The 11,477-nt window shown below is 38.6% G+C and overlaps 1 protein-coding gene across 1 annotated transcript; it reads left to right on the top strand.

Moving 5' to 3' along the window:
• Nucleotides 1–596: 596 nt before the first annotated feature.
• Nucleotides 597–8,875, top strand: LOC143849201 (protein SMAX1-LIKE 7-like). Its single transcript, XM_077358267.1, has 3 exons — nt 597–1,904; nt 6,423–6,669; nt 6,825–8,875. Exons 1-3 carry the CDS (start codon nt 775–777, stop codon nt 8,697–8,699), a joined length of 3,252 nt encoding a protein of 1,083 aa, XP_077214382.1. The 5' UTR covers nt 597–774; the 3' UTR covers nt 8,700–8,875.
• Nucleotides 8,876–11,477: the final 2,602 nt, after the last annotated feature.

Here is an 11,477-nt window from a genome sequence, read left to right as displayed (position 1 = left end):
ACCGAAAATAACTTGGGTAGAAACATTGAGGAAAGACTTGATAGTTAGGTAAATAACAGAAAACATGATCTTGGATAGGATAGAATGGAAGAAAATGATCCACGTAGAAGAATTCAACTAGAACCAAGATTAGAGTCAGGTAAATTCCATTTACCCTTTTCATTTAGCCAACCCCGACTAGTTTGGGACAAAGGCTTTGTTGAGCTGAGTTGAGTTGTGAGTTGAGTTGAGATGACGGTTTAAAGCAATTACTAAAACATGGTTGTGCTGATATCATTTCCCATATAAAATGACCCAACCTACATTTAAAAAGAATAGGAATTACAATCTGGGGATGGGTACTGACAAGGGTATTTTAATCTAAAAAAAAGAAATCTGAGCTCGAGCTTGTGTTTCTAGTAGCCTTCTTTTTCGATTTAGAGACAGACAGAGATAGGGATTAAAAGTTAAAACAAGCAAATGGGTCCAAAAGAAAACGAGAAATGTGTTGTATCGTGGACACACCATCAAACGTGGACACGGCATCTCTTTCTAAAGATAAAAATAAGGAATATTTGGACCCCACTACGAATTACAATACTCCGACGCATCCTCTTACACACGACACATACTTCCTTCTCCTCTTCCTTCTCTTCTTACCTTTTCTCTGCTGCTCCTCTTTAAATATTATTATCAATTTTTAAAAGCTTATATTATTATTATTCTAGTGGAATTTTTTATTTTTTAATACGTGTGGGATGATTGGTGAAAAAAAAAAAAATTTTTTTTTAATTAATGCCGACTCCGGTAAGCAGCGCGCGGGAAATCCTAACCGGCGAAGCAGCGGCGGCTTTGGACGAAGCCGTTGGCGTGGCGCGCCGACGCGGACACGCTCAAACGACTTCGCTCCACGCCGTATCTGCTTTATTGGCTCTCCCATCGTCGGCTCTCAGAGAAGCTTGTGCCCGAGCTCGTAGCTCGGCTTTCTCGCCGCGGCTCCAGTTCCGAGCTCTCGAGCTCAGCTTCGTAGTCGCTCTCGATCGGCTCCCTTCTTCTCAAACCCTAGATGAACCTCCAATCTCGAACTCTCTCATGGCTGCAATCAAACGCTCTCAAGCCAATCAAAGAAGAACCCCTGATTCTTTTCAATTTCTTCAACAACAGCAGAATCAACAATCTTCGATTTTATGTGTTAAAGTTGAGCTTAAACAGCTTATTCTTTCGATTCTTGATGACCCAGTTGTGAGCCGAGTGTTTGGAGAAGCAGGGTTTCGAAGCTATGATGTTAAAATCGCAATCGTCCGACCTCCGGCCGTTCGATTACGCCCTCCTATCTTTCTCTGTAATTTTGATTCTGAACTGGGTCGAAGGAATTTCAACTTTCCCTTTTCTGGGTTTGATGAATTTGATGAGAATTGTAAGAGAATTGGGGAGGTTTTGTTCAGGAAGAAGAATAGGAACCCATTGCTTATTGGGGTTTTAGCAAAAGACGCGGTTCGGAATTTCGTAGATTGGGTACAGAGAGGAGATGGGTCTGCTTTTGTTGGTCAAGAAATGTCTGGGTTGAAGTTGAAGTTTATTTGTATTGAGAAGGAGGTGTTGCAGATTGGAGTTAGTGGTGGTGAGGGATTACTGGTTTCGCGGTTTGCTGAATTGGGGCGATTGGCGGGATCTGGTGTGGTTGTTAATGTTGGAGATTTGAAGGGGTTTTTGGGGGATGGGATGAGGTTTGTGGTGGCTGAATTGACAAGATTGTTGGATGTTCATCGCGGGCGATTGTGGTTGATTGGAGTGGCGACGAATTACGATACGTATATGAAGTTTTTGAGTTGTTATCCTTCTGTTGAGAAGGACTGGGATATTCAGCCTCTGCCCATTAGTTCTGTTAGACCTCCAATGGGAGGATTTCACCCCAAACCCAACAGGTGGGTGCTCTATATCTTATCCACCTTTTCTAAGTATTGCCCTTTTCAGATGAGATGAATTCATTATTGATTTGTCATGGGTTTTTCTTGAATCATGAGTTATATTTAGGATTTGTATATTGGTTGCCTATTCTTTAACACTGTTTACTGATGTTTAGTCTGAGTGCGTTTTATTACATGAAATTTCCGAATTTACCTGTTACTATATCATGGAGTAAGTAGAGATTTCTTTGTCATCAATACCAGCATGCCTTTGTTTTATATCTGTGCTTATTTTTGTATTAAAATGATGGTTTTATTGATAAGAGTCAGACTGCTATACGACCCTGCATAGTGTTGTTTAAGTAGAAGCATTTTACATCTCTGCATGGCATCAGTTATCTTGCTGGTTCTAATTTTAAACTAAAGTGGTGTAAATGAGCATTGGAGAAAAACCACTTCTGAATTTGACCAATTCTTTCACTGGCTGAAGGAATAGTGTTAATCATGCTCTTAAGATGGTTATTTATAATTCATAGAACTTCATCCATTTTTTTTTTTTTGGGTGAATCCTCAGTCTGAATCTGCATCATATATCAGTTGGTGAAGAGAGGAGACATGTAAATGGAGAGGGTTTTTATTGTCTTATCTCTTGTATTTGCAGTTAAGTGAATTTCTAGCAGTGTTGTAGGTTCTTCACAACGGAAATTCTGGTAAATATTGAACTGGATTTTGTTCAAGTCTATCTTGTTGAACTTGCTAGGTTAAATCCACTCACCAGTAAGACATAAAAGGCGACTTAGTGAACCTGTGGTCGTGAATTTAGTACAAGTTGCGACTTAGTGAACCTGTGGTCGTGAATTTAGTACAAGTTGTTACTTATATGCAACACTACTACCGGAGCCAATTCATGCAGTAGATGACTTCAATTCTTTATAGTCCCAGTCAAGATGTTCAAGGAAGTACTGATGGTACTAGAATCAAAATGCATATGCGGATGGAGCGGAAAGGAGATGTGTCAACAAGCTCATGTTCCTAGATTAGATCTTTTGATCCTTGATACTATTAATTTCCTGCCTTTGATTCTCATTTTCTAGTTGCTCCTAATTTTCGCATTGCTTTAAGAAAAGGTAAGATATCTTACATGACTCATCCCATCAACTAATTTGCTTTGTATGATATGATGGTATTTCATCCACCGACAGGTCCTTTTTTGCAGCTATTTTCTCTCATAAGTGTCCCAATAGACTGAGAGAAGCTTTGGCTCATCCAAACTGGAGGAAGGCCATGAAAGAAATTGTGGGTTTAGAAAGAAAAAAAAAATTACACCTGGGACTTGGTGATGTTGTGTAAAGGAAAACAACATTTGGGATGCAGATGGTTACATAATGTCATGTACCTTCCTAATGGGGAAGACAAGAGATATAAGACTCACCTCTCCAGCTAATTTTAATCCTTTAATTTTTAATCCTTTAAATTTCACCCATTTTTAATTTTCAAAAAAAAAGAAAAAAAAGAGATATAAGACTCACCTCTCCAGCTAAAGGCTACATGCAGACTTATGGATGCAATGGATTACTTTGAGACATTTGCTACCGTTGCCAAATTGAACTCCATTTGGGTTATTCTTATTGAGTTAGCCAATAAGAAGTGGTCTCTTTTCCAATTGGATGTGAAGAACGGTTTTTATTTTTATTTTTTCACGATGATTTAACGGAACATGTATTGTTTCTCAAGGTGACAAGGATCTAGCACGCAGATTGAAAATGTCCATTTATGGACTTAACAATCTCCTCGAGCTTGGTTTCATAAATTTAGTAGCACTCTCCTATAGATTGGGTTTCCCTGAATCAGTGATCATCACTCCCTTTTTGTTAAGGGAAGATAGTAAGGGAGTCTAGTCTTGATTGTGTATGTCGGTGTTATTAGTCAACCTAGATTTGACATAAAGGGGATGAATAATTTCAAACAATATCTATAGAGGGCCTTTGGTATGAAGGACCTTGGTGTTTTAAGATAATTTTTGGGAATTGAGGTTGCTTGATCATCACAAGGTATGTCTATATCAAAATGGTAGTATGCTCTTGATCTACTCTCAAAGGCACCCATTGATATCCAATGGTGTTTAATCGTTGTTTATCTGCTGATTGTGGGAAACCTCTTAGATACATCAAAGAGTTTCTTGCTCGTGTTTACTATAGAGACTACGCGCATTTATATGTATTGGGTTTCTCATATGCTGAATAGTTCACCTGATTTTAGAAGAGACACACCTAGGTATTGCACCTATATTGAGATTAATATGATTAGTTGGAAAAGTAAAAAAAAATAAAGAGTAGTTACTTGTTCCAGCGCTGAAGTTGAATGTGGATCCTAACTGCGAAATCTGCATACCCGATCCCATCAAACAAACTCCACGGACAGATGGTTGGATCCTTTTTTCCCCGTGAAATTTTTTTCAGATTTCTATTCTTCACAAACTGATTCCTTAGGCCTTCTTTGGCTCTGATATCATGTCGAGATTAGTCAAAGATGGAGGAAGTGAAAAATACAAAAGAGGAAATCCAACCACATGGACTGTTTGAAAGATGTAGGAGTTCAAGTCAGATCTCATGACTTGTCTTCTCTCCTTTATATATCCCAAAGTAAATTACATAATGTTTCCTTAGGTTGTACACAAAACTGATCAGCATAAAAGTAATCTAACCTAGATGACTTATATACACTCGTACACAAGTTGGATTTTCTGGGCAAATTCGCAGAAAGCTGCTTCGCTTCTCACTTTCGCAGGAGAGAACAGCCACCTCAGATGAATTAAATGAATAAGTCAAAATCTGCTGAAAAGTGAGCCTGTGTGGCTGTTATCTCCTACAAGCGGGCGACCCAAGGAAGAAAAAGGGGCGAACACACACACACACACACACACACACACACACACACACACACACACACACATATATATATATATATATATATATATATATATATATATATATATATATATATATATATATAATGGTTAGGATTATGGTATGGAGATGGTTTGTTAGGAACACCCTATCTGTGTGAGGTGCTATAGAATGAATGGGTAGAATGAGTCAAACAACATGGAGATGGTGTGTTTATAGTGGCTTGCTCAGGCTGCGCGATACCTCAGAAACCTCGCCCCCTATATCAGGAAAATATATATATGTATGTATTTATATATATCGTACATAGAAGCTACTTTCCATGGTTTATGCACGATGGGCCGTCACTTATACTTTCAATCAAGGTTTTAAATTTTGACAGAAATTTCGGATTTCGGTCAACACCGAAACCGAAATTCCCGAAACGTCAAATTTTTGTCAAAATTTCAATATAAAATTATTATTTTATTCCTTTACGAAATTTCGGTATTTTCAGCCGAAATTTCGGGAGAAAAATCCTTAGTTTCGATAACTTCTACCGAATTTTGACCGAAATTTTGGGAATTTTCGGCTGAAATTTTGGTTTCAGTGAATCTCGAGATTATAGCCGAAACCAAGATTTAAAACCTTGCTGTCAATATGTATTGCAAGGCTTTTAATTGTACATTTTCCATAAAATTCAAAATTGTAAGGGTAAATTTTCCTAAAGTACCACTTACTTTACAGTAGTTGATTTTAAGTAGGTTTTGCTAAAGACTTTGGGAAACGTGTTTTTGGCAATATGCAATTTTTAAGTAGGTTTTGGTAAATATTTTCAATGAAGGTTTTGGTCATTTTACCATAAATAAATCAAGTAATCAACATCAGCTATGGTAATCATAATTATGCATACATATGAACTATATTTACGGTATAGGGGAAGACCGGAAGAGTAGAGATCCATTGGTAAACCATTCTCTATCGGCATCAGCATTTGGAGCTTTGTTGTGTACCTAAGTCTTTGATATATGCAGTGGCATGGTTGTGATATTCAGGTAATGCAGGTGGAGTATGTACAGTAGCATCCCCAATATTGTGGTTTTATGGAACATGCTGTATGTAATCTTTATGGAAAGATAGGATACATAAGTCTTAGTGGGATAGAGTTATATGATACGACTCTCCTTGGTTGGCCTTGTGCCTTGGAAAATAGGTATGTAGCCTCTTGATAAAGACTTGCTTCCTCTATATGATCAGGAACAATGCAAATTAATGAGTGAGAGTTTGTTTTTTATGGTATTACCTAGAGAGGAGTTGGCAAAATCTCACCTAATTTACTCTTAAATTGTCATGCAAATTACCTGCCATGTTGTGTTTACAGCATACACGCATACACTTTTTAAAGGGATGTAGAAAGTCGAAGCTACTCTGGTATGGCATGGGTACATCACCTATAATTTAAAATTGGAGTGTTGTCACGGGTGGCAGTGCATCCATTTCGAAGGGGTTATACCTATTTAAAATTGAACTATTGGCCCTCATTGGATTACCATTTACAATGCATTGCCATCTATACTTGTGTGTTTAATTTGGCTGTTGACCATTTGTGTCAATTGAATCTCACAGTTGAGTGTTCATGATATACTTACAGCTTGATGGAGTCGTTTGTTCCATTTGGTGGGTTTTTTTCAACAGCATCCGATTTAAGGAGCCCTTTAAGCAACACATATCAATCTATGGTCCGCTGTCACTTATGTAATGAGAAGTATGAACAAGAAGTGTCTGCTATGTTGAAGGGGTCCACAGTTTCAGCTTCAGATCAGCGTAAAGAAAGCTTGCCTTCCTGGCTGCAAAGAGCCGAAATATTCAGCGTGAACAAGGGACTGGATGTAGCAATGGTGTGTATTTCTTCCGACGTCATGTCTTTTTTCTGTTTAACCATCTTAATAACAAAGCTAATTAACAGAAATGTAGACTGGAAAAGTTTTCATTACCACAAATTTATCTCTGTTGGCGAGTTGTCATACATGTGGGTTCTATCTCCTCAGTGCAGGCCAAAGATGGTGGGACAGTATTGAATGCTAAAGTCATGGAGCTGCAAAAAAAATGGAACGATATTTGTCAACATATTCACCCTAACAGCCAGATGCATGGAGCAGATATTTACCGGGTGGGAGCCCAAGTTCATCCGGGCATTGTTGGTCTTCCATATGTTACGGATAGAAAGGAGAGAGCTGATAATCACGATAAGGGTACTGATTTATCTCAGAGCCATAGTGGAGATGGAAATGTATTTTCATTATCGACAGATTTGCAAAAGATTTCCTCACCACAAGAGACCATTCCTACAACTGTAGCGACTGATTTAGTTTTGGGAATAGTTGATGCTCCTCTTTGTAAGGAACAAAAGAAACACAGCTTTCAAACCCATAAAGAACGTTTGCAGAACTTCACTGGGTGCTTGCCAGCTGAGGTTGATGCAATCAATGAAAGTATTCCAATCGCTCCTGTCCACTCTTCATCCTGCTCTGCCTTTTCAAACCATGTGGTAGCAAATGCACATTTACCCATGAGAACCTACCAGAGTTCAAATCCAATGAGGGACAATGCGGGTGCTAATGATTCACGAGGCCTGGATTCTTCTTCTATGTCTGGCCACTTTGATCCTAGAGATTTCAAGATGCTGTGGCGAGGTCTCACAGAAAGGGTTGGCTGTCAAGATGAAGCCATCTGTGCTATTTGCCAGACTATAGCGCGTTGTGGAATGGGGAATGAAAGGTGTCGTGGTGCAAACCCAAAAGGAGTTATATGGCTGAGTTTTCTTGGCCCAGATAGGGTTGCAAAGAGAAAAATAGCTGTGGCCCTTGCAGAGATGGTATTCGGGAGCAGAGAAAATATAATTTCTGTGGATGTAAATTCTCGAGTTGGCATTTCCCAATCAAATACAATCTTTGACCTTGGCAAAGAGATAAATGGGTATGATGTAAAATACAGAGGGAATCCCTTAGTTGATTATATTTTTGGGGAGATAAGCAGGAAACCACCATCGGTTGTTTTCCTTGAAAATGTGGATAAGGCTGATTTATTGCTTCAGGATAGCTTATCCCGGGCTGTTAATACAGGTAAATTTTCAAACTCGCATGGAAGAGAAGTTGGTGTCAACAATGCTATCTTTGTGACAACAACAACAATAGCAGTGAAGGCTAAAACTTTCTTCACTGGGAAAGACTGCTGTAGTTTCTCAGAGGAAAGGATTCTGGCAGCCCAAGACTGGAAAATGCAGATTTTGATTCGACACATCTCTGAGACCTCAACCAATAATAGTTCGAATGTGGCAGTTATTTCACAGAATGAATCCAAAAACAAACAAACCACTTCAGGTCAAGTATTCATCAACAAACGCAAGCTGGACGAACATGACAACAAACCACACTCCAAACGAGTCCACAGGGCATCGAATATTTTCCTAGATTTGAATATGTCTATAGAAGAGATGGAAGCAATTGATATGGATAATGGTGACGACGAGAATGACCGTGTGTCAGAAAATACAGAAGCATGGCTTGAAGAGTTCTTTGATTCAGTGGATGAAACAGTGATTTTCAAGCCATTTGATTTTGACACCCTTGCTGATAATGTGTTAAAGAAAGTCAGTGAGTGCTTCCAGAAAACAATTGGATCTGAGGTTATGTTGGAGATTGATTCCGATGTTATGGAGCAGATACTTGCAGCCTCCTGGTTGTCAGATGGGATGAGAGTGCTCGAGGATTGGGTAGAGCAGGTTCTTGGAAAGAGCTTCGCAGAGGCTCGGCAAAGGTACACTAGTCTTTCTGCTAATTGTGTACTGAAACTAGTGACTTGTGATGAACGCTTGATGGAAGAGCGGGCACCCGGAGTTTGCCTTCCTGCAAGAGTTACTCTGAATTGAAATGTATGTCATGTAATTAGATGTATAACATACCATTTAGCATCCATCAGCCTTAAGTTGATTAAATATAGTCCCCTGTTAATCCCATAGTTTTTTTTGGGTTTTATCAGGTTATGTTTGTTAATTGAATTTGTTGTGGTTAGAGAATGTATGATGATTTGTCCTCTGATTTGTAATCTCTGTAGCATCGTTTTTGGTTGTGTCGAGGTTCTCATTAATTGAGTTTTATTGATCCGAATTTCAAGAGGAATTAGGGTTTGGGCTTGTAGCTTAATTGGTCAAGGCTCTATTCTTCAACCTTGGACGTTCATGATCACTTTCCAAGTAGATGCTTTTTGGAGATGGGTTTGATAACTTTGGGAGGTTGTGTTTGATAACACTCATCCACAGGGTGTCTATGATAACACTCCTCTAGCGGCTGTCCTGTGACGTACTAATTTCTTACTAATTTGCCATTGAAGGACATTGGCTGGCGTATATAGGCTGTTCAATGCCTACCAAAATAGATTACACTCCTCTTTGAAAGAGAGGGAGAGTATGTCAACAATATAAAGGGTTTTTGGTTTCAAACAAATTTCTCATTTTGATTTCTCTACATCAATCTTTTACTATGCAATTAGAAAATTGGAAACTGCCTCACAATTTTATGAGATGCTTCTATGACATGACAAAAAGATAACAGTAGTTCTCATTCATATATCTTCCCTTTCATCTTAAAAAATTGAATTGTCTGTGGGTTTGATTGGCATGTGTATGCATATGACCATGCTAGTTGCAGGCAAATCATGCTCATTGCTTGTTGACAGTATAAACTCCTTTGCTTTTTCTTGAAGAATTATAGACTAAATTTCTTCACTAGTACAATTTTATGAACTGTGAACTTCCAGATGGAGTTGCTGAGCGCAAGCATTGGCACCTTAAATAGTTGGTCCTACTATGCTGTGCCACTCAAGTGCTCCTCGGTAGTTGTAGACAAACGTTTCACACAACCACACACATTAACAATTTGCTGTTCTCTTTCATGCTTGGCCAATAGTCTATTTCGTGAGCTCAATGTGCATCCTACAGACTACTCTGTACTGAATCATGGTGTTGTATTTGCTGGGTTTTTCAGCCTCGGTGTAAGAGAGTCTCTCCCAAAGCTGTCATCTGCATATTTGTCGCTCATAGAGTTGAATGCTGAGATGAACAATGGCTATCAATGTGATTCTTGATCTTGTCATAATATTTGAACCTCATGCCATCATGCTCCCTGTGTCGAGGCTCATTTTAATTATATTGCACTGTGTTTTGGCATTAGCTTTTTTTGTTTGCGCGTGCGTGGGGAGGGGGGATGTTAAATGGAGTTGCTGGAAGGATTTGAACCATTCAAAAAAAAAAAAAAAAAAAAGAAGCTAGAAGGATTTGAAGTTAAACAAAAAGTAATATGTATAAACCTAAGAGAATGACATAAGGACTCAAACGTGCACCGAGAGCTTGATGGGTTTAGAGTTTCTGTTTTAGTGTTTTAGATGGAAAGGAGGGATTTTTCTCCTTCCATCCATTGACACATTTACGTATTTCCTTTTGCGGTTTCTGTCGTGAAGGGAAAACTTCCCGCAGTATAAATGTCTTCACCATCAAGCACTTTAAAAACAAGAGTCTAAAAGGAGCAAGCCAAAATAATTCTCTTCATTGGAAACACTCAAATAGGTATGACAATTGTCTTCTATGTTGATGTTCTTATAGCAACTAGAAGTGGTAACAATGAGATTCAGAAAGTAAATAGTCTAAACGAAGATTTTGGTATGAATGATGTTGACAAAGAGGAATTATAGTGCATTTCTTCTTACTTGAAAAACACTAACCTATAACATGTATGCTAGGGACCTTGCAAGTCACTAGAGTCTAGATCTAATACGAGTTATGCAATAAATAAGGGCATCCCTTTACCATGGTCTACTTCATGGTGCGCATCAGGAGAATGTTATCAAAGTCGAAGGATACTCTAATACAAAATGGGCAAGTGATCCTAATACTAAGAGAAAAGTGATCCTAATACTTAGAGATCAGTCACATGATTTGATTTTGGTTAGTGTTTGCCTATTACCGTTGGCCACTTTCATCAGAAGTCCAGAAAGCCGGTTGTTACTCTCCACTGTACCTGTTAAACTTCAAATCTAGTGCAGAAGCATAGTACAAAACCATGACATCGATGATTAGAAAACTTGCGTGATTGAGACACATTTTTGTGTGAGTTGGATTTTTTTATTTTTATGAAAGATAATAGTTTCATTTCATATAAAGAAATGAGTACCAACCATCAGCACCCATTGCTCAACAACTAGGGGCACAATGGAAATCCACGGTGGTCACAAAATATGATAGAAAAACAGAGAAAGAGAGAAAAACGGCGAAACACTATAGGCGAGAGCAGTTATCCAATTCCATCTTGTTGGTTGCCTAGAACCGAGGTTTTAAATTTCGGTTTCGGTACTAATTTCGGGCCGAAATTTGGTACTTTGGTTCGAAATTTCAAACCGAATTTCCGAAATTTCGTAACATTTTTTATTTATTTTAAATGGCATTTTCTCGAAATTTCGGACCGAAATTACCGAAATTTGGTAAAGGCTGAAATCCGAAATTTAAAAGCATGCCTAGAACCACTTCAATTTCTTGCCTTCGATACACCTTTCTTCGCCAAACGAACCGCCACTTCATTATCGGATCTTCTCATATGTTGTAACTGAGGGCCAATAATGCGCACCAAGTCTCTAATCTCAGATGTGATATCATCCA

Source organism: Tasmannia lanceolata, unplaced genomic scaffold, assembly GCF_043159265.1.
Source record: "Tasmannia lanceolata isolate RefF3 unplaced genomic scaffold, GAP_Taslan_0.1 ptg000016l, whole genome shotgun sequence".
Lineage (NCBI taxonomy): Eukaryota > Viridiplantae > Streptophyta > Magnoliopsida > Canellales > Winteraceae > Tasmannia > Tasmannia lanceolata.
The sequence above is the reverse complement of the archived record's forward strand: the minus strand, read 5'-3'. Positions and strand labels throughout refer to the sequence as shown.

What these genes read in the sequence shown, in the direction of transcription:
- LOC143849201 (XM_077358267.1), top strand. Translation starts at nt 775, where the DNA reads ATGCCGACTCCGGTAAGCAGCGCGCGGGAAATCCTAACCGGCGAAGCA. An exon ending in TTTCACCCCAAACCCAACAG is followed by an intron (nt 1,905 to 6,422) that starts GTGGGTGCTCTA and finishes ATATACTTACAG; the next exon opens with CTTGATGGAGTCGTTTGTTC. An exon ending in AGGGACTGGATGTAGCAATG is followed by an intron (nt 6,670 to 6,824) that starts GTGTGTATTTCT and finishes TCCTCAGTGCAG; the next exon opens with GCCAAAGATGGTGGGACAGT.